A 22352-nucleotide genomic window follows, 5' to 3' on the forward strand; every position below is an offset into this window, starting at 1 on the left:
CAGCAGACCCTGTTATTGATATTAGCTTAACTGATGACTAATTTATGAAATTATTTTGATGCTCCTTTAGAGAGCGCAGAGCATGAAGCAAAACTCCAGATTCACTGTAAGATTTGTTGAGAAGTTTACAAATATTCTCGGTTTGTGGTGAAAGATGTGTAAAGATAATGTGGAGCCCTGCCAACATGTTTGCTTCCATAGTACAGTGATTGCAACAAGATTAAAAATAAAACAACAAAACACTTTAAACATTAAACAAATAGAAAACTTAAAAAAAAAGAAAGATAATCAACCATTATAACATTATTGATTTTAATGTACTGCCAATCAGATGACAACACAAAAAAATCTTTATTAAATTATCAAAACTTGCTTTCACTTTAGTAATGTAAAACCTCTTAGTCAAGCAGACAAACATTTGAGGACAAGCCTTTATCAACGTCTTCATCAATCACATAAGTTAGTCTATTAGTTTCTGGCTAATTCTACTTGCTGAATGGATTAAAAGAATAATCAATTAGGAATGTTGGTCTTTACCCCTGATTTTGTGCAAGAGGCCTACAGAATTACTAAACCAACTCTTAAGATCTCTGAATAATGTAAACAGTCCATAAATCTTACTTTCCCTGCTTAGTGTAGGCCAATATCTTCAGTGCAGATTAAACTTTTTTTTTTTTTTTTTGGTAAACCGAATATAAACTTAAGTAGATTTAAAGACACAGTTTTTCGTATTGAAAACTGTGTTTCAATGCTGCAAAGTTTGCACCGTTTCTCATAATGGGTGTGGGAGGTTGTATGATTTTAAAACTAGAAACCAACAACCCAAATTGTAATGTAAGTATAGTGCACTAGCAATAAACCAGACAGCTTGTAGTGTAACACCATACAGGGATGTCAAGAAATGATTGTTTGGCCCAGAAGACTAACTATTTATAACAAAGTAGGTGTGCTGCTTGTTTGGTTTCTCAACACTCATACTTTATCTTTTTTAAATGTAAGCTCTTGAGCAGAAAGCAGTGAATCCATCTATTTTTTTTCACTCTGTGGTCTAAGTCCCAGAAGAAAGGCTGGTGTGTTGCTAATAAACTGTTGATGTGTCAGATTTAGTTTTTTTGTCCATACCTTGGAACGTGAGAGAATGTTTCCGACTTGCTGGCCGATGTGTATGTTTACAGTATTCAGACTGTTAGTCTGGAATGAATTTGCTAAATAGCCCGTGTCTTACTGAGACCGCCAAATGGTAAGCGGTCAAATAAAATATTTCTGGTCTGCACAGGATCCAGATTATCTAAACTATCCAAACTATTGGTGAAGATTTCTTTTTAAACTCTTTAAATTTGGATTTGGGGTTACAAAAAAAGTGAACCTTGTTTTTAACATCAAATTGGCACCTTTTCCAGGATGAAATAATTTTCTTGGCATAGTCCTGTGGTTTGGTCTTCATTTACTTGGCTTTTTAGTTTCTTTTTTTTCCTGAATAGCTGTAAAGTGTGTGTTGTTTTTTTTTTTTTCTGGGAGACCCGATCCTACAAAATTGCTGTTATTCAGGCCGTATTATTTAATTTTCTGCTCAAATCGTACACACACTTGCCAAACACGTTGTAAAGTGAGTTGACAGAAGAAACAGTGTTTCTGCAGGATTGCTGGGCATGTTATCTCCAGAGATACTGTAGGGAACGTGTTGCTTTCATTTCTTCCTGGCTCATACAAAACGTGTTGCAGTTACTATTTCAATATTGCTTGAAATGCAAGTTATTCTTGGTTGTAGAATAAAGCATAATTTATGTGAGATTTCCTGCCCTCTGATTGTGAGATACCAGGCCTTTTTATTCTGTGCCCAGAAACCATGTTAATGCAGACTGAAAAGAATGACCACCTTTACAAACGGGCAGGGGGCTAAATGGACCATGTAGAATGTCAGCTGCTGGGACAATGAATGTGATTCTGGGGGAAAAGGACATAAAGAATACACTCAAGTTCCCAGTGGGCTGGTTGTGTCTCTTAGGGGATTATGTCAGAGGGATAGGAAACCACAAGAGGCAATTTAATGCACAATTCCACCTAGCCCACAGATAGTTCCAGCACATACTGTATTTTTGGTCATTTGTGCGTTTATTTAACTGCATACTGACGCAAGGATCTAATCGAAGCCACGGTCTCGCAGTAAAAGGAGATGGAATGAAAGGTTTGCTCTGATTACACTGTTTGCAGGAGAGTTAATTCACACTTTAAATTTTAGTGTGCACAACAAAAAAAATTGCAAGATCCAGATTCCAGATTGGACATGTTTAACAGTGTTGTCAGGCTGCACAATACTGATTTGTGGTCAGTCATTGTGTTTATGAAATGTTTAATGCAAGTTTCTAATAAGACCATTTTGACACGGTACATTAGCATACCCCCTCCTTACCATGGCACTTCAAAAGGGCTCTTCCATTCAACAGCTATGTATAAAAGTTTATGGCACACATTGTGTTTAGATAAAGTCAACAGAGACTGACTAGCCTGGGTCACACTGTCTGTTATGAAGTGCTGCTGCTTGGGCTATGTTATAATTTATAACAAACAGTTTTGCATATGTAAAGTCCCTGCAGAATGTCTTCATACATTTTAAATGAAAGAAGCTCAATAATTCTCTCTCATAGCATAAAAGCCATACTGACATTTTGAGTTGAGTATTAACATACACTTGGAGACTAATATTTATGTCAATAATATAGCTTCACTGAGCAAAACAGAACATTTACATGTATGAAATACTAAAGCATTTTTTTTTTTCACTTTAAATACAATACAAATATAATTCAGTTTAATGTATTTTATCCAGCCACACTATACAGGGCTGTTGTTGAGTGCTTTATTAGGTGAATAAACTGTCTCTTATGTTTAGCAGCCTTCTTGTAATGGTGGTGCTGCTGTCTCATTTAGAGTTGGTGTCAATGAAAACAAATGTCTCTTTTACAGATAGCTGCTCTTCACAGCCCCCTCTGTTTGTACTGTATGCACTGACAGATGGTCAGAGTTTATAAAGTTTTGACCACCTACAGTCTGCAGTGTTCTATCAGAAACAGGTTATTAATGTTAACTTTGATCGTTCTATTGCTATAATGCATCTCAGGACACATGACATTAGCTGGCACTAAAAGCTTTTGAGTGGTACTGCGTATTTGGTGTGTTGCGCTGGTGAAGTGAGTGGTACCTTAAGTTTGCTCCAGGTTCCTTGCCAGCAACAGAGAGAGGTGAGAAGTCCTTAGGATGCTCATCAGTGTTGTATCACTTGAAGAAAAAAGGACAGAGGCCTGTGTGAAAAATCTCTTCTTAATGTCTTCCAGTTGTCTAAACATCACGCTCTTCCTTGTTTTCACAGAAGCTCTTGTGGTAATCTGTGATTGGAAAGCAGTAGAGCCGAGTGTTACATTTATGAAGAAAAAGACAAATGAGTACTTTAGTACATGCTTTTATAAACTTATATGTAGAAAACTATAATTTGAGGACAAAATAACTGTTCTCCAGGCAGAAATTGGACACAAATTATAATCTATTCAACTTTGTCTCGTAATAATCATATTTCCTTAATGTGATCTTGTTTTTGGCCTCTGAATGCCTATACTGCAATACTGGAAACTTATGCAACCCTGATGTTTTACAGACCTGAAGATGTAACTGGAAATGTGTCAGGCATTTCAAAGTTTTAACATTGTACAGCAGTGCAGTGGGGGGGCACATCCTACAAATTACAATATCACGTTGAAATGCCTCTCTGTTCACTTTCGTTAATGACTGTATTACAGGGGCCTAAATGTATATTCATTTGTACAGCATACATTGTGAAAATGTCAGCTTTGCTTGACAACATGAGTCCTGATGCACACTATAGCGAGAGAAGATTCATCACCTGTTGGAGAGCACTTGTTTTTTCAAGTGTTTTGTATTGTGCCCATGTCTGACCTATAGAGTAGACTTGGCAGTTGAATCAGAAAATAAGTTTACTTGTAAACTACTGCTGTGCTAATAGGTAATACCTGTACTTCGGCTCTCTTAAAGGTGTTCTGTACACTGTGGCTTTAGCCATAATGTCAAGTTTGCGTGAAGGCAATTTTTGTGGCCATAACTGTTTTATGTACTGTATGAATGGGGTATTTGCAAACCTTGAACTGCTACATTGAATGTGGGCCCATAGTGACCTGAGACCCAAGTACTTCTAGTGATTTCCTGTTTGGCCTGACCAGTGATTATTAAGTGTGCGCATGCCGTCAGCATTATGACACCCAATTGTACTGAATTTTAGATCTCCCAGTATCTTACTTCTGTCAGCAATTTGTCCTCGGCTTGGAGTGTTTATAAATGGGGGGCGGGGGGTTATGAGGGCTTCCCCTTCAGGAAATTGGTTTGTTGATGGTGTGGTGTGATAGGAAGCAATAGTGGCAGCTCCTGTGGGATTGGGTTTTCTTTCACTTGGGAACCATTTCAAACTGTACAGTGGAAATGTTTTGTAAATGTTATGGTGTGCTGCGCCCAAGGTCTTTTATGCTAACTATGCGTGGCTTTTTTGTAACTCCCTGCACTTTTACAAGACCATGTTTTGAGACGGTGGCTGGGGAAAGCTGTTTAAATCTTGTGGGTTTTTTTAATTACTCCTTTCTTGTGGCTGGTCATATCTTCTGCATGGAACTTCTATGTGTGTGACGCTTCTTCTTTGGGCTAAATATTGCAGAAACAATAACCTAACGTGCTGGAGCCAGACGCCAGAGTGTTATTGTTAGAGGAATTTAGAACATAATTGAAAACAAACCTGAATTTCACAAAAACAAAAACAAAAAAAATAGCCGGAACAGAGCTAGTGGAGCAGAGGGGGGAGACATGATCCAAGTACTTTTAAGCGGGTGTCTACAAAGTGGTCATGATAGATGAATCATCTATGAATTCTCTACATCTGGTAACAGTTTGGAAATCTGGAAAAGACATTAGAAAAACATCAAAAAAGGTTCAGAGAGGTACAGTACAGTGAAGAGAGTGCGGGAATTTAAGATGGAGTGGAGAAAATTGACACTTGCACACCCTTTTCCCCTTTCTTATTATTCAGACATAGACTTTATTGCATGTGATCTCTTCATAGTCGCTCCTGTCTTTATTATTATTGTTGTTGTTATTAATGTATTGGTCAAAGATTACCTCTCTTATTATTGATAGGCCACACCACTTGTTTTGCTTATAACTTTAAAAACACGTACAGTATTTTAAATGGCCTATTTCATTTCGCTTATTAATTAATTAATAGGTGATTCACTATTAACGGCCCCTGTTTGTTTGTATGTGAAGCTATGTTTTTTCACAATAATGTAACATACTGTATAATTTAATTTGTATTAAACATTCAGACCTTTCTGTGCTTTTATCATAAACTAATGGACTCTCAACCTTCTTCACTGGTATAAATTTATCACTGATTTTTTTTCAAGCACTCCAGCAAATGCAGACGTAGTTCTATACTTTAAGAAACAATTAAACCGTGTTCTTTCAGATTGTCTCTTGCCTTTTAGCAGTTCCATGACTGCAGCTATTCCAATGTGGTACTGGATTGAACAGGCTTGGATTTTGCTGACAAGAGGGCAGAGTGCTATAAATGTTCAAGGAAGTTGTCACCAAGCAAGGCATGGGTACTGACTGCAAGAGCCAGATGGATACTGTACTTAAAGCTTTAGGGTATTTTGCCTTCAATGCGCTTTCAATGTTGTGCTACAATTAATTTGTTTGTTGACCTGTGTTGGTTTTAAAAATTAAACCATTATTTATTTATTTTTTTCCCGTGTCTGCAGAAGAACTTTTTTCTCCATGTTTTCTGACTTGTGAGGAAGTTGACATTTACTTCTGGATATAGAAATTGCTGCACACAAGCCTCTTCCCTGTGTCTCTGGGTTTTTGGCCTGGTTTCGGCATTGTCTCCACTTTGTTGCCTCAGGCCTATGCAGACCCTTTTAGCCTTTATTTGGACTGTTCATTTAGTGGAAAAAATGAACAGAAAACTACAAAAAGTTTTGAAAGGTCAGCCAACTACTTGCTACCAAAATGTGATACTGTGAGTCTCACACAGACATAGACGATTTCCCATAATCTGTTTTGAAATCAGTGTTTGTGTTTTAATATGTACATGTTTATATTCTTGCCTCAGGCTGTTTAATATTGCTAATCATAATGTTATTAAAGCTATGTTGTAAAAATGGATTGCCTTCCTGTCCCTTTCTAATAACAAAAATACATAAAAAAATAAATATTAACATGACATCAGAACTTGAACTATTTAAAGAAAAAAAAAAGAAAAAAAACACATTATGAATATCACTGAGCATATTTTTTTAGCCTTGTGGTTTACTAGTGCAATAACCACACAAGCTATTGGTTTGTTTTTGCATAGAGCAGTGAACTGGCTTTAAAGAGTAAGTAGTAGGGCTCCCAAAAAATATATATAGCGTTACACGTCCCCACGTGTTGCTACAACTGTTTAAATAATGTACCTACAATTTTTATTTTCATTGTTAACATCCAGACAACTTTTTACACTTATAACTTATAGCTCTTTTCAAAATGGCGACTGCAGGAACAGCAATTTAATACCATGTATAGTTATTGCTGTGTTACCTGTTTGACAATGGGCAATAATCCTTACACTATCCGTGCACTACAGCGGCCATTTTGAAAAGAGCTTTGAAACAGACTTTAAAATTCTAAGTGTAGAAAGTTGTCCGGATGTGAATAATGAAAATAAAAAATACAGGTACATTATTTAAACAGTTGGGGACGTGTAACGCTATATTTTTCAGATACTTACCCTTTAATGTTAAGGAATGTGGCACTATATAAATTTTAATCCCAAATCCCTCAGTTCTCTGTCCTTTTATGGTGTATGTCAAGGTAGTGCAGCAATAATTTTCCGAAAATCCAGTGTGTTTAACCTGATAGAGTGAAAATAAACGCCAAGCTGTCACTGTGCCAGGCCCAGGGCTTTGGTTCAGCTGTAATAGTCTGAGCTGGCGTGTACAAGCTGAGCTGTACAGAATTACAGTGTATGTTTTAACTGTGGCAGGGTGCCTGGAACAGCTAAACAGCCACAATAACTGCTGTGGGGTCTCTGCCTGCCTTGATGTGAATAGCAAAACTGCCCCCGAACATACATACATTTATCCCTACAAATCATTTAATTGGAAGTTTGGGCAAAATAGTTAAAACGTGCTTTTAAGCGTAGTTGAGGGTACACTGACTAACAATTAAACTTCAACTTAAAGGCTTCCCCGATTGCTTAACGGAAATTACTCTGCTTTATACTGTAGTTAGTTTTATTTTTATTTTATTTGTGTAGTGTCAGAAGTATGGTTTGTAGATTTTGAGGTTTCTCATATAAAACTAGGGCTGTCAACTACAATCTGTTAATTTATGGGCATTAGTTGATTAACCGGTAGATTAATCATGCACATTTTTAAGAAAGGTAATGATCTTGTAGCGCTGTCCTGCCTAGTAATCCTTAAAAAAAAAATCAATAGAATCTGAAAAAAAGCTATTTTTAAAAAGCATTTTTTTATTTTTATTTTAGTAAATGTAATTGAACAATGTCAAACCATGAAAAATTACAGCAAAATATAATGCACAAGAACTGAGAATGGACTCCTTATGAACACTTTTTTACATTATATACAAAGAACAGCACAAAACCCATAATAAAAAAAACCAACACAGCTTACATACGTTTCAGAATCTATTACAGATTCCAATACATTGTTATATTAATTACTGTTCAGGGATTGATGTCGCAAACAGGGAGGGGAAAAAATCCACCTCATGTTGACAAATTACAGATATCAAGGACATTTATTTATTTGTTCAAAAATGATTTGTGTAAAAGTGTACTGGTAAATTAAAGCCTATACATAATTTATTTACACTTGTTCTCTGAACTAATGGGAAACCTTCCTTTTAAAATCCTGTTATACGTATTCACAGGGATGTAAGGGCTAAATGTCAGTAGCCATCTAGAGCGTTCCATTTAATTATCTGCTAATACATACTTGGTAGTAATAGGATGACCAATTAATATGGTTGAAGTAACGTGGGATGACTGCAAACTATTCGCACTCTCCTTGTATGAACACCATTGGAAAATAATGTTTCCTACCGAGTTTTGAGTATAAATTAAACTTTGTAGCCCACGTGCTAGTTACTTTGGATTTTTACCACATAATGCCCAGACAGAATAAATAAATAAATTTCAGCATGATTAAATTGTAAAAAAAAATAATAAAAAAAAAATCTGCTATCAACTTTAGTTGATTAATCGGTCTGATTTAGTCTGTTATTTGGAACAGCCCTAATTTTATATTTTTTATTATATATTATATATATATATATATATATATATATATATATATATATTTATATATATATATTATATATATATATATATATATATATATATATTATAAAATGTGTGTGTGTGTCTGCAGTCACGAGGCTCTGCCAGACTGACTACTGAGCTATAAATGTGCCTTTACGACAGAAAGAGAAAACAGGTTTGTGCAGTGTTCTCCCTGACAGGCAGGTTATCTTAGCAGGATGGTTATATAAATGCAGGTTGTTCTTTGACCAGTTTTTTACAGTTTCAAATGAGGGGTAATAACGGCCTCTGTGGTCATCAACCTGTGCAATAAAACCCTATCGCTGAAATCACTTCACACTTTTAAAGTGCAAAGTTCTCACCCTGTTGCCTTTCATTCTCTCCCTCCATTGTTGTCAGTGAATATGTTTTAACCTGGTAATCTCCAACCAGATTTGATTGACATTGATTCTGTAGGGTAGTATAGGACCTCTGAACTCAACAGTTATGCATCTTGCATAACTGTCCTTGTGGTAAACCTAAATTACTGAGGTTATCAGGAGTCCTCCAGACTGCTCACATTTCAATACAGTATCTAAACCATGTACTTGGTAGTCTCATAACTTTTATAATCCAATTTCCTTAAGGCCTAGTTTGCAGCTTTATCACTGTTTGTTTTTCATGGACTGTTTGTATCCCTTGCAGGTTTCTGACACACATGCACACACTGTACTGTTTCACAGTTTTTTGCAAACCGGTTCCTAGAACTGACAAGCAGCCCTGTTTTTAAATGACTTGCTTCATAAAACTATGAAATATTTTTGTAAAAGCTATATGAGTGGAATGAACAAGGTTAGCTTTTTATTGTACTTTTGAAACTCATAGAATGGTTAGTTGAGAATGCTTTGTCTGTATAGCCTTTCTCTTAAAGTCAAAGTCAGAATAAAGTAACGACCAGCAATGTGATCAAATATTACTGGAGTTAGATTTTAGCATTTCAGTTGCTGTACCAGCAGGAGAATAAATAAGCAAGCTGTTTTGCTTCACCAGTGTGGCTGCTTGCTGCCCATAAATTAAGCTGGAAATTGTACTGCTGTTCATACCGAGGCAGAGCAATTGCTCTGGACAGGCTTACAGTAGGGAGGTGTGAAGTGCTTGCTGTGTGCCTGTGTTACCAGCGAAGGGTGGGGGTGTGGACGGAGCGGAGTGCGTAGAGAGAGGCACTGTAGTGTAGCTAGGCCTCTCGACAGACGAACACGCCATGTCACCACTGAAATACAGCAGCATGTGCGACTATGTGGGAGAGTGAGTTTTGTGGGTCACTAACTTTATGGGGGATTGAGAGAAAATACAAAACAACTGAGCTTGGAGTAAGGGTTTGCTTAAATAAATGCCATGAATCACTTGGGCTTCTGTAGACATGGGCACCTAAAAAAAAAAAAAGATTCTGAAAGTTACTTATAGTATGAAAGAAATTACCTAAAATAATGTTTTATATATATATATATATATATATATATATATATATATATATATATATATATAAACCGTTTCGTGTGCCCCTACTAACTGGTCACAAGCAATATTTAACACTGTGGGCCGCCATGAAAAATTCTAAAAACAAGTTTGCGGACCGCCTGCCTTATAAAGGCAGGGCAGCTCTAGATAAATATTGACGCCAGAGCACCGTGTGTGTTTCATAGTGTGCCAGTCACTGTACAATAAAGGACCTGTTCACTTGCAAAAGTCTGCGATGTTAACTGGGCCAAATGGTTAGTACAGGTGCTGAATAACGTACACACCCTAACATGTAAATTCAAGCTACTGTGACGTTTCATGAAATTCTAACAAACTGACCGATGTCAAACAGCAGTTTTGAGCTATTAGCAATGAGGTTTATTGAGTCTCTATGCTAGACAATGTAGTAGTCAGGAATGTGCATCAAATACTATATAGAAAATAATAATTATTAGTGTGTTTTATAATTTACTGGTGTCGTGATCTTACATTGAAGCAAAAGTGCTGAATTACTGTATAGTGGAGTGCTGATGTGCATAACATAGACTTTTACGGCCATAACAACGCTAAAATAAATGTCCATAAACTGTAGAGACTCGGTACATAAAATAGTTGAAAACATAACAGGAATAATGTAACAAACGCCCACTATTGAGGTACTAAGAATCCAGCCGATTACTTGGAATACCATTAATGTAAACAGTGAAGGGTTTATTGATGAAAAACATACAAGGGTAGTGAAAATTATTGGGGTTTCTTCACATTTCAGATAGACTTCAGACTCCTACCTACACTCCTGCCGCGGCAAGTTAAAAAATAGTTACGGCAGGGGGCCGGGGGGGCTACGGTATTCAAACTTTCTTTGACGATGTCAGACACCCTGCAATGCACACATTTTCATGAACATGAGAAGAGGAGGAACACATTTATGGCAATATTATATCAGAAGGCTCTGTTTAATTAAAAATAAGATTTGATATTAAATATGTTTGGCAAGCAAAAAATAAAATGTGAGATGTTAACGTATTTTTAATTTTAGTAAAATAAAAAAATAGGACAAAATAATAATAAAATCAAAATACTATTATGAAATAATAAAAATAATAATATTCTTCTGGCTCAAAATCAGTATTAACTGCTTTTGAAAAATAAAATAAGCAGCCCGCAAAAAGTCCTCAGAACTTGACTTTTTTTTTTTTTTTTTGACAAATTAAAAAAAAAATGTTTAAGGGGCTAATAGTATTATTAAGGAGTTAATGATAAATTAGAAATAATAAATTACAAAACTAAAGTAAGGTTTCACGTGAACCACCAAGTCGTTTCCTTGTGTGAGGGGGTGAAGAGGTAATGGGTTTGAGATAATAACTAAATAAATGTAATACATACATTAGTTTATTTTTTTAATCACAAAGTTGACCAAGTTTTCCAGGTACGTTTTGACTTTTCTGTATATACAACTCCAAATTTATTCAATATACACAATAGAACTCTCACAAAACAGCTAGTTGCTTTTTCAAATCACTCCTCACACAGCGCTGCAGAAGCTAGACCAACAGCACAACGTCAACTGAAAGTCCCAGAAAACCACCTGATTTCTCGTTATTCAATGGCCAAACAAAAGATACAAAAATGTATCATACAAGTGTTATAGCTGGGCTTCTAGTGTAGTTTTGAAAGCAGTCAATTATTTTTAATAGGAGAATAACAGCGGTAAAGACAGTGTGTGCGCAGTTGGGCCGATTCAATCAGACTGTGCATTCTAAAAGCAACACTTGGGCCGATTAGATTGTCCCGTGCCAATTATAGAGTTAAGCATATGACAGCTACAGTATTCAAGCGTGCGTGTGGAGGTGTATTTTTCTAAGTGTGTGTTTGGGCAGTTGAAAGGGGCCCACCAACCTTCATTTTCAGGGCCAGGGGGTGCAGCCGCACACCCTGCCCTCCCACTGGCTCCGTTACTGGTGTGTTGCATTCTGTTCTTTGATTGTTCAGACACAACTGGGTTATGTCAGAACTGGGGGTCTGTCTTTCAAGTCGGAAACAGACTAACAGGATTCCAGAGTATTCAGAAGCTGTTTTTTTATTTATTTATTTTTGTTCTGGGGGCAAAAAAAGAAGCTTTGACTGAACCCAAGAAAGTAAAGCTGGTCAATTTTTTGCTTTCCGAGGTGCATTTTTATCTTTTGTTTGAGCCAAGATTGAAATTATACTGTCAGTACATCTTTTGTGATTTTTATTACTGTGATATCTATCTTATTTGGGTATTGAAAGTCAACAGTGCGTGAACCACAGATTTCCTTAGAGATTGTCAATAGGATGATGTTTTTTTGGGGAAATATGTACTTTATGCATACATGCCATGTCAAGCCTTAGAGGCAATCCTGATGTGTTTGTTTTGCTGTGAAGCTTGCTTTTGCTTTTTCAAGAGAAGTAGCTGAAAGCCAAATTCCATTTTTCTTTGTTGCCGAGAGTATGCAAAGGTGCTTGGTTACAACTGTTGCTGTCATAGGAGGGCCTACTGTAGACTGCTAGGCCTCAATGCAGAGCTGATGAGAGAAATGGCAAAAAGTTTACAGTATGTGCCAGGCAATCGCTCACATTTTAAGCGCTACATTTACAGGGTGCTTTATCTTTGTCTTGAGTCAGAGGATACGTTGCATTTTAATGTTTGCAGTTAACAAAACTAGACGTTACCAGATCTTTCACTGTACTGTAGTTTTATTTTTTTAACTTCTTTTCTCCCGAGTACAGTATAAAACGGGTTTCCTTCTTTAGGATTAGCACAACAGCTTGCTACTCAAATACAGACCCTTTCTTTTGAACTGCTAATTGTAGGTATAGAGGGACTATAATTGGATAATCTGCTCATCAGTGTTCAAAAAAGACTCATTCTAATCTTGTTTAGCCAGGGGGTGGTAACTTGGTTTAATTTAAACCCTTTGCATTGAAATGCCATGCTCCTAGTTATGCTGTTAGAACCCCCCCCCCCCCCATTTGTACACCCCTATTGATTTTGCCCAAGCAATCTCTGCTTTGTGTGTAATAATTATTCAGATTTACAATAAAGATAAACCTAAAAGAGCCGAAGTGGATAACAGTGTGTCAAAAGTTGTCTTTGTAGACTCCTTTACTTTACTGGCAAGGCACAATAAATCAGTCAGATTTTATTGCACAGTAATCCCATCATTTACAGACTGCAAAAGTTATCTATATGAACAAACAAACACTATTCTTACAATTTCTTTTTACTATCGGCAACATTCAAATCCAGCATTCCTTCGAATTTAAGACGTGCTTTTTTTTTTTTTTAACCATTTCTTGCTTCTCAAAGATAGCCTGCGTCTTAAATTCAAGTACAGTATAGTGATGCGTGTATTAAAATCCTCAACAAAAGACGTGACTATCCGAGTACACAAGCAGCAACGTGACTTACTGCTGAGAAAAGACAAACCGAGCTTCCTGAGGCATTCCAAGCAATTTCAGCATTTCTAACAAACCATACCAGCTTGGACAGATCGGAAATGCTGATCAGACCCCCGTATGTTTTGACATGCCAAGTAATGTTCAATGCTGTTACGTGTTGCCTGATGCCGTGGAGTGTTGTGTCATGCTTGCTGTTGTTAGGATGTGTGATGCCGTAAGTGAGTGGTAGTAAGTGTACAACAGAGACGCCATCTTAAGTATTAGGTATACAGTTAGGGTGGGTAAAGCAGGCACCTGGCGATTTTTCCTGACAGTGCACAGCACAATAAAACAAGCTCAGTGGTTAATCTACAAACACTGTTTCGTGTCAATTTTGTATGATACAACAGCGTAACTGAGGTTGTATCTTTGTAAATGCATATTTATTTGATTTATTTTTTCCTCAAATGTGAGGGTGCGTCTTAAATTCGAAGGAATACGGTATATATTTAAATTATAAACTAACCAGAGCTCAGCTATGTCTTTGTAATGGCTTCAAGATTGTATAGTTTAAGTAGGTGTGGCATAATCTGATTAACTGTGAAAACGAAGCTCAATAAAAGAAATCAAAGTCAAGTAAACAATCCAACTAATTTCCTTGTCACTACCAGAGAAATTAATGAGCCTGCATAGCTTGTTTTAAACTGGGAAGAACTTTGATGTGTGTGTGTTTTATATTGTTCAAAGAATCCGCTTTGAAAGATAAGGTTAATGTGTTGAATATAAATGTACTCGCCTTTCCTGGCTCCACCAGGCACTTTGAAGGAATAGTGCTGCATTATTTGTTCCAGTATTCATAAAGGCTAACGCTGTTTATTAAAGGATACTCATGTGCAGGTCAAGCTTGCCAATGCCACACTGAAGGCAACAACACTGCACCGTGTGGTTTTGAATTGATAGGCCCTACTTTCCGTTTTTACTTTTTAATGTCTTTAAATTATTCTTTGGCATAAGTTTGTCGGTTGAACAGGTGATTTTATCATTTGTTTTGAAAGGAAGGGTATTGTATTTGTCACGAAACTAATAGTGCTAGCGGAGTAATAAAAAAAATCAGCAATTCTATGACTGATTTATCGGTTTGTTTAGATTAAAACATTTACACAGTAATTATAATTTTTTTTTTCTATTTAGTAGTAAAATGACGGGAGTGCACTAGCTGACTGCTTTATTCAACGACGAGCTTAAAGTTAGTTTATTTGCATGTGCTAAATGAACACGTAATTCCTGTTGCCATAAAAAACACACACACACAACTATTTGCCAAAAACAGCATGGTAATATATCGACGGACTTGTTACATGAATAATATTACTTACCGAGTGAGAAAGGCGGTTGGGTGCCTCTTTTTTAGATGTTACAGCAAAGCTGTAGTGATATTTCACCTTTCTTTTGCATGCTGCACTGAACCTGTGAATTGCTAGGATGGCCATTGAAATCCCACACAACGCTTGTGGTTCTTGGTACCGGGCCTCCCACTTCCATCGCTTTCCGAACGCCGTTTCTTTCCCCGGTCTTCTGTACTAAGTCTTGCTAAGTGAATCCGCTATATTGGTGTGTTCCCGCTTGCCACTCTCAACACGTCTCCACAAAAACGTTTTCCAGACTGTTTTGTTTCATTTATTTTTTCGCCCAGTGAAAGCACTTTGCTAACGTAACAACAACATTGTGTCGGCTATAGAGCGAGGATAGAGGTTCTAAACAATACAGTGACGGTGCTGCTACTTGTACAATAGTACTGACAAATTAGCAAAACCATGTTTCGAATAGGGTTGCGTGGGTATTATTGAAGAAATACGTCTGACTTGCAATTTGATGAAAACGGGTTTTATCTAAAAGAGAGAACGGGGATAGTAACAGCAGAAGATGTGTGTGTGTTTTTTTAAACACAAAACAAAAACAACTGCCATCTTCATTTTTTTCTATATAAGTTTCTTTTTAAAAAAAATATTTTATTAATATATCGCCTTCACTCTGTCAACCAAATCAGTAATACCGATCTGCTGTTCAGACAGAGTGAACAGCTGATTGTAATTAATTATTATTTGAGAACGCACCTGGCGTGAATGTAGCTAATATATGAATGCATATATTAAGGCAATTACTCGAGTACTAAAAAGATTATTAAAACAATACTAACTCGATTAATTATCCCAGCTCTAGATTAGAGTGAATGCTGAGCACTCGGTGCCCTGCTATGTTTACCATCTTTTGTTGACTGCTTAAAGTCGATTCCCATGTGAATACAGCAGCACCCTTCTCTGCTTGTCGGGGTCCTGTTCTGTTGGTTTTAAGTGGAGAAAAAGAAAGTGCGACTCACTTCTAAATTGAACTGTAGTCTCAGCAGTCAGAGTTGACGGAGATACGTTTTATGAAGGGTAGAATGTTTTCTTCACAGTGTATTAATTACCCACTCACAGCACGTAGAAGTGTAAATCACTTACTGTATGTATAGTAGTAGAAAATGGAACTGCAGAGATTTGAGATTCATGCAGACGAACCTAAAGGACACATTGTTTTTTGTTAAAACTGCTAATCAATAGACTTTTTTTTTTTTAAATTACATTTTATTGGATTTTTTTAAAATAAAACAATAACTTTTCAGTGTGTGTGTGTGTTTAAAATAGTAACATAATTCTATTTTAACACACTTTTAATGCAGCAGGCAGAGGACAAGGCAATACTGTACTGTAGCAATACTACATTATAAAGAGTTATGCTATAAGTAGCCTCTCATTTTTCTCTTGAAGGAAACTAAAGCTCAACAGTATTTTGCCTTGCAGCACTTCACATTTGTCAAGCCAGCCACTTTTACTGTATTTAGTGTAATTTAGTAATTGTCAGTTTATAAGGTGGGCAGCAATTTTCCTATCTGCTGTACAATGCTTTGTGTCATTTCAAAGGCTGAGGAGCGTGTGATTTTATAATGAAGCGTTTTGTCAGAGCTGTAGCTGCAGGGGATCTTCAAGAGTGCTATTATCTTGTCTCCGTGTGGAGAAATTTGAAATTGGTGGCTAGTAGCACTGCCCTCCTCCTCCTCCTCCCTCCCAGCCTCTCCGCTGTGCTCCTGTAACAGCCGGGGCATTTGCCTGATAGTGTTGGACTTCTGCTGGGGGTCTCCAGCTATGGGGAATACTGGGTACAGCAGGTATTTGTTGTTTATGATAGAATTTCTTTTTAAAATAGATTTTTGTTTCAATTTTAAATTGATTTGTAAGTTTCTAAAATAAATAAGTACACTTTTCTAGGTGTCTGTTTTGTTCCTGTGAAACTTGGTGTCAAGGAAAGTGTGAAGTGAGATTCTTTTCAGTCTCCAAAGGGGTTGGGGCTGATTGAGCAGAATGAGCTGATTCTACAGGATAATACATTAGCACAGGGTTAAAACTTTGCTGCTAGGGTTTACAGTACCTGGGCATTTTATTTTAGGACTCGTTTGAATTTTTTTTTTAAAAAGTGAAAAAAAAAAAAGTTTTAACAAGCTATACTGGGAATAGCATGCAATGTTATGTTTTTTTTTTCCTGCAGTAACTGCTGGTACTGTAAAACCTCCGACAGCCAATCTCCTTTCTTACCACTCCAGCCAAACTATATAGACGTTCAATGTTAACCGTTTTAGTGTTTATCATCTTTAAATGTAACTGTATAAATGGGTAATTGTATGTAAAAAATAAATTGTAAGTCGCCCTGGATAAGGGCGTCTGCTAAGAAATAAATAAATAATAATAAATACATTCTGCTTCTTCTATTCTTCCTGTGTTAAAGCATTACATCTGCTTTATAATTCGTTTCAATTACATTCGTTTTTTCTTCACGTCAGCCTTGGTACTTGCAAGACCAAAGATGGGCATGGAGTTCTGTAGAGCTGGAAGACGGTTTGGAACAAACTGAGAGAGCTGTTGTGTCACCTGGAACAGAGCTTGACAGTCACATGATGTATTGTAGAGGAGGGGTTTGTAGAGCTTATGAAATACTGAAGTTACAGTCGTTGGGCTCCCTGAAGAGTTTGCGCTTGGGATCAGATGATGCTTTATATGTGTGGAAGCACTTCTTTTGAGCTTCTACTGTTACAGTAACTCCTCAGAATTCTGTTTATTTAACAGATGCAATTGTAGCTCAGTTGATGAAGCTGTACTGTTGGATCTTGATAGTGTGATGATGGGTTCCCTGCAGGGGAGTTACTTGACGTTGGCCTTCCTGGGCCTGTAATTATTGTTGCTCTTCTCAATGCTCACAGGCTTGCCTGTTTTTGCCAGCTTCTGTTTTCTGCACTGAGAAGGGGCCTACTGTACCTAGCAGTATCATATTCCTAGTCTATTTTTATCTTTCAGCTATGCTTTTGGAACACCTGAATGTCCAGTGGGATTCGCAAATGCACAGTCCTTTTATTAAGTATAACATTTTCGCTTTAGTAAGACAGCAGTATCATTTTTCTAACTCACTTTTTTTGATTAAGTGGTAGCATAATACACAGCTTAAAAATGACACACATGCAGTTCTTTACAATAACAAAAAAGGAATTCCTCTTTCTTGTGTAGTAATAATGCTACAGTACAATTTGACATTGTGTGTGTCCGCATCAATTTTAGCAGTAAACATTTGTATTATATTTGTGTGTGTTCGTATTTTGGAAAAGCTGTTTTAAGTGTGTTAAACCATTAGTTTTACACTCATTTTTAAAGTCCACTTGGCAGTATTTTGTAATTGGAACTGCAGCTATCGAGATATTATGTCACTTTATAATTAGATCAAATGCTTTCAGACATTTTTTTCTTCCCACTGAGGAAAAGAGAAAGGGTGATGAAAAGAGTTGACATATGAATCAATTTATAGAAACTTTGTGCAGTAATTGTGCTGTTTAGTCAGTTCTTCTTGAGGGCAGGCTTTGTTTTCTCTCACAGGCCTGCAGGCCCGAGTGCTCCCATTCCCAGGGGTCTGTCAGAGGAATGTAGTACATCAGGTAGTGCATGCTGACTAGGCCTGGGAACACCCAGCCATCTTTCGACAGATTAGCTGGAAGAATTTCTGTAGCAGTTCCCGATTGTTCATGGGTTCTGGGCTGCTTTTGTTTCTGAACAGTAAAAAATGGTGTTATGACAACGGTTGACAAAGTGTTTAATGAAAGCTAGGGGTTGACGATAAATGAATTCCTATGTCTGGTCTTCCTCTGTTTGCTGTAACTGAAAGATGCAGTGCTATAGCTGCCTGTGCATGTTTTTTGCAACTCAAATCAGGAGATTAAAATGTTTAAACTTGTCCAGTGAGAGAGAAGTGGAGGAGGAGTGTAAAATTACGGCATGCTGACAGACTTTCAGGGGCCTCAAGACCATGGCTAAAAACAAGTTGCAAGTTTCATTTATAAGGATCGGGAAAAAAAAAACCTCACCCTAGAATGATACCTGTGATGCAATTAAATACCACAGCACATCACAGTGCAAACCAGTTTTGAAATCCTAACTGAACACATGCACGCACATTTGTGTACCAACCAATGTAAGCCAGGTATAGTACACTTGCATTGTTTTTCTTTAAATGCAGGGCTGTGTGTCCATTTTCATTAATAAGATCCAACCTACTGTAGGGTACTGTTCATCATTACAGGCAAAATGACATGCCATGCCATGAACATCACCACACTTCTGTTATTATATATTTTCAAAGTGGACTCCTGGGTTCAAGGAACCCCACATGGGACACGTACACACACTTGCATGTCATCTCTTGAGACAGTACTACTAGCAAGAAAACTGCTGTTTTAATAGCACGGCAAGGAATGCGACATTACAAATGCAATTGGAAATGAGCACTGTATAACGGTAAATGGGTGTTTTGCCAGATATTCAATACTGCTTACTCAGGCCTCTAGTACTCATTGGAGAGAATCTCTCTAGATACAATGTAGTGTGTGGTAGAAACCTCTATCCTTGCCGTAACATAATCCTTGGACAAATTGCACTTTAATTTCAGTTACAGTATGAATATAGACTTGGCTGTTAAATGCACTGTTAGTCTAAACTGCAGTTTGACTTTTATACAGATAAATGTCTTTGAGTTGGGAGTGAAATGGATACCTGCTGAAGGCAGCATATTGATTTGAAAATCCCTCAAGTGCTTTAGAAATCCATTCTGGACTTTTACTGGCCAGGAGTGTCAAAAAGAGGTCTAGGTTTTATCTTGTGATAGTGTTGTGGATCCACGATAGCTGCACTGAATCTTTTTTTTTTTTATGTAGAAAAAGAAACTAACAGCAAGCACTACAGTTTTGTGTAATATTCATAGTATGCTACTGGTGCGCTACAAATATTTCTTGCAGGTCGTAGATGGACGGTGGACTAAAATTATTTTTGCAGTACCATCTTTTAAAGGCTGTTAAATGGTGTGTATCGGAACACGGCTCCATGGCTTACCACTATAAAAAATATATATTCTAAATTGAATTAATGCAGTACCTAAAATAGGATTGTGAGGCTCTAGCTTCGCATCCTAAGTCTTTAGACATTTGTGCACGTGCTGGTAAAGCGAAGTGTTTTTAAGATTTACTGAATGAGCTTGTAGAACACTGTATCGTTTCGCAGGCACAATTGAGAATACTTACCAGCATGTGTGAGCAGTGTGCCCTGCAGCGTGCTGATTCCACTGTCTTTTTATTTTAACAGAAACCTGAGCTTCAACAAGCTGACAGCGATCGATCAGGCTGCCCTCTCTGAGCTGCCGAACCTGCGGGAGTTGTAAGTATCCCTACAAAGCACCTTCCGCGCATTCGCAGTGGAAAGCATTTTTTACGGGGAGAGATGGAGCCTAACAAAGCTTTAAGTTGCACTTTTGCATTGTGATTTGTACTTTAAAGCAATCAATTAGCAATCGAGGCAGCAGTGTGGAGTAGTAGTTAGGGCTCTGGACTCTTGACCGGAGGGTTGTGGGTTCAATCCCAGGTGGGGGACACTGCTGCTGGACCCTTGAGCAAGGTACTTTACCTAGATTGCTCCAGTAAAAACCCAACTGTATAAATGGGCAATTATAAATGTATAAAAACTAATGTAATTGTATGTAAAAATAATGTGATATCTTGTAACAATTGTAAGTCGCCCTGGATAAGGGTGTCTGCTAAGAAATAAATAATAATTAAATCCACACCACTTACTGTATGACAACCATTTAACACACCTAATGTTAAGACTTCAGAGTAATATGCTTTTGATCATACCCGACAACTATATTACAAATGATGGCATATTGTATTTTTTTCCAGTCTCAGATTCCATTCTGTCAAACATGCTTTACAATATAATACCTGTCTGATGTTGAGTCTAATTGGAAGGGTCCTGCTATTTTAGGCAATCTCCATTAAAACTTGACACCAGGCTGAATCCAGGGCTTAAATATTTTATACTCCAGTCTCTGTCTGTTACCATTCCAGAGAAGCAATTTTGTTTAATTACAAAGCAAGTGAGCTTGGTAAAACTGAACTGAGTGATTTGAACACTTGTTCTGCCTAGTGCACTTTTAGAATTAAAACTAGAGGCTTGATTAGGGGTCATGGCGATCCTAAACTAGAACTGTGAGTGAAAATATATGGGAAAACACCAGGTTGTGCTCTGCAAAAATATTTTTACCTTGAAATGAAATATTCAAGTCCTTAAGATTACCCTGAACTAATGTTTCTCACACACAAACCATTCAGCCCTTGAAGTAGTCAATTCTGGCTTGTTTTTGTAATTAAAAAAAAAAGGCTTAGCTGATTTCAAGCACTTGTAAGTGCATTAGCATGAACAAGGTCTACCTTGGCCAGGTAATTACAGTAGGAATAGTAACTACAGTAAGGCTCCATTGTGCTCTGTACACTTCTTTTTGTGCTAATTTGTATTCCAGCACCAGTTGTGATTTGTGGTTTTGTAATGTGAGCCAAATATCCACTCAGGACTAAGCTGCAATACCACCAGAACTCAGTTTACTTCTTAATAGAGTTTTGCTGCCTATTTTGCTCACACAGCCACCTTTTAAAAGACATACAGGGTCAAAATGCTTTAAATTTGCTATTAGCATTTTCAGAAAGACAAAAAGTGAACAAATAAACCGCCAAACATTTTAGGGTCTTGTGAGTACCTCTTAAGTTGTCTTAAGGGGTACTCACAAGAGAGCCAAAAAATTGTACTAATAACCATGAATGCTGAACCTCCCCTATTCTATATTCTTTCTTTTTCTTTTTTTTTTTTAGACGGCTTGGTCACAATGAGCTGACAGTCATCCCTTCAATAGGAGCCAGTTCATCAAACATTGTCTCTCTTTATCTGTAAGTACAATACTACTAATTACTGTACAAACCTGGAGTCGGTGGCAAAAAGCAGTCAACCTTCTTTCTAATGTTAATTCTAATTAAAACATCAGGTACACTCGTCTGCTGCTATGTAATTTTTTGTGAATGAAGTATAATTAGCATATTGTAAAATTGTCTGTATAGCAACTGACATAGTGGAATGATGGAGCCTGATCTGGTGGGAGACTGTAACTTTCTTAAAAAGCGTCCAATTTGACTAAGCAAAACAATCCTCTCAGAAGAGACTGCTGCCAAATTTTCCTTCACATCACCCGAAATAAAGTCTTTAAAAAAAGCTTACCCGAGACTACAAATTTATTTCACTTCTCATCCAAGGTTTTTAATATCTTGGATAGCCAGAGGAAAAATAAAAAATGGAGTGTCAGCAAGTTCCTTGATGGCTACTGTATCGCCGTGGTAAACAGAAAAAAGTAATGCCCTGTATTTAAACCTGTGTTGCATAGTCAAATATACTCCAAAACTATTTGAAGGTTGATCATGGTATGTGGGCCACCTAAATTAAAGGGGAGGTAATATCGGATAATAATCTGTGCAGTTCCTTTCCTGTAAGTTACTAACTCTGAGTTCACAAACTGGTAATTCACTCTGGCTGCAAGGATATGCAGGAACATTTGTCTTTACTACAATGTAAAAGCAATAAGATACATTAGCATTTAGCAGGCCTTCAACTGAGTGTAACCT

The 22352-nt window shown here is 37.1% G+C and overlaps 1 protein-coding gene and 1 long non-coding RNA gene across 2 annotated transcripts in view; one reads left to right on the plus strand and one right to left on the minus strand.

The window, feature by feature from the left end:
- The window catches only part of LOC131701502 (uncharacterized), a 50271-nt gene extending 35007 nt beyond the window's left edge, over positions 1 to 15264 (minus strand). Inside the window, exons 1-2 of the long non-coding RNA XR_009308835.1 lie at positions 14659 to 15264; positions 3200 to 3383 (exon numbers count right to left, since the gene is read on the minus strand). This is a non-coding gene — a long non-coding RNA (uncharacterized LOC131701502). The remainder of the gene's footprint in view (positions 1 to 3199; positions 3384 to 14658) is intronic.
- LOC117413734 (leucine-rich repeats and immunoglobulin-like domains protein 1) overlaps positions 1 to 22352 on the plus strand; it is a 49602-nt gene that overhangs the window by 1919 nt on the left and 25331 nt on the right. Inside the window, exons 2-3 of the mRNA XM_034023029.3 lie at positions 19993 to 20064; positions 21552 to 21626. Of these exons, the coding sequence (XP_033878920.3) occupies positions 19993 to 20064; positions 21552 to 21626 (147 nt within the window). The remainder of the gene's footprint in view (positions 1 to 19992; positions 20065 to 21551; positions 21627 to 22352) is intronic.

Source organism: Acipenser ruthenus, chromosome 25, assembly GCF_902713425.1.
Source record: "Acipenser ruthenus chromosome 25, fAciRut3.2 maternal haplotype, whole genome shotgun sequence".
Lineage (NCBI taxonomy): Eukaryota > Metazoa > Chordata > Actinopteri > Acipenseriformes > Acipenseridae > Acipenser > Acipenser ruthenus.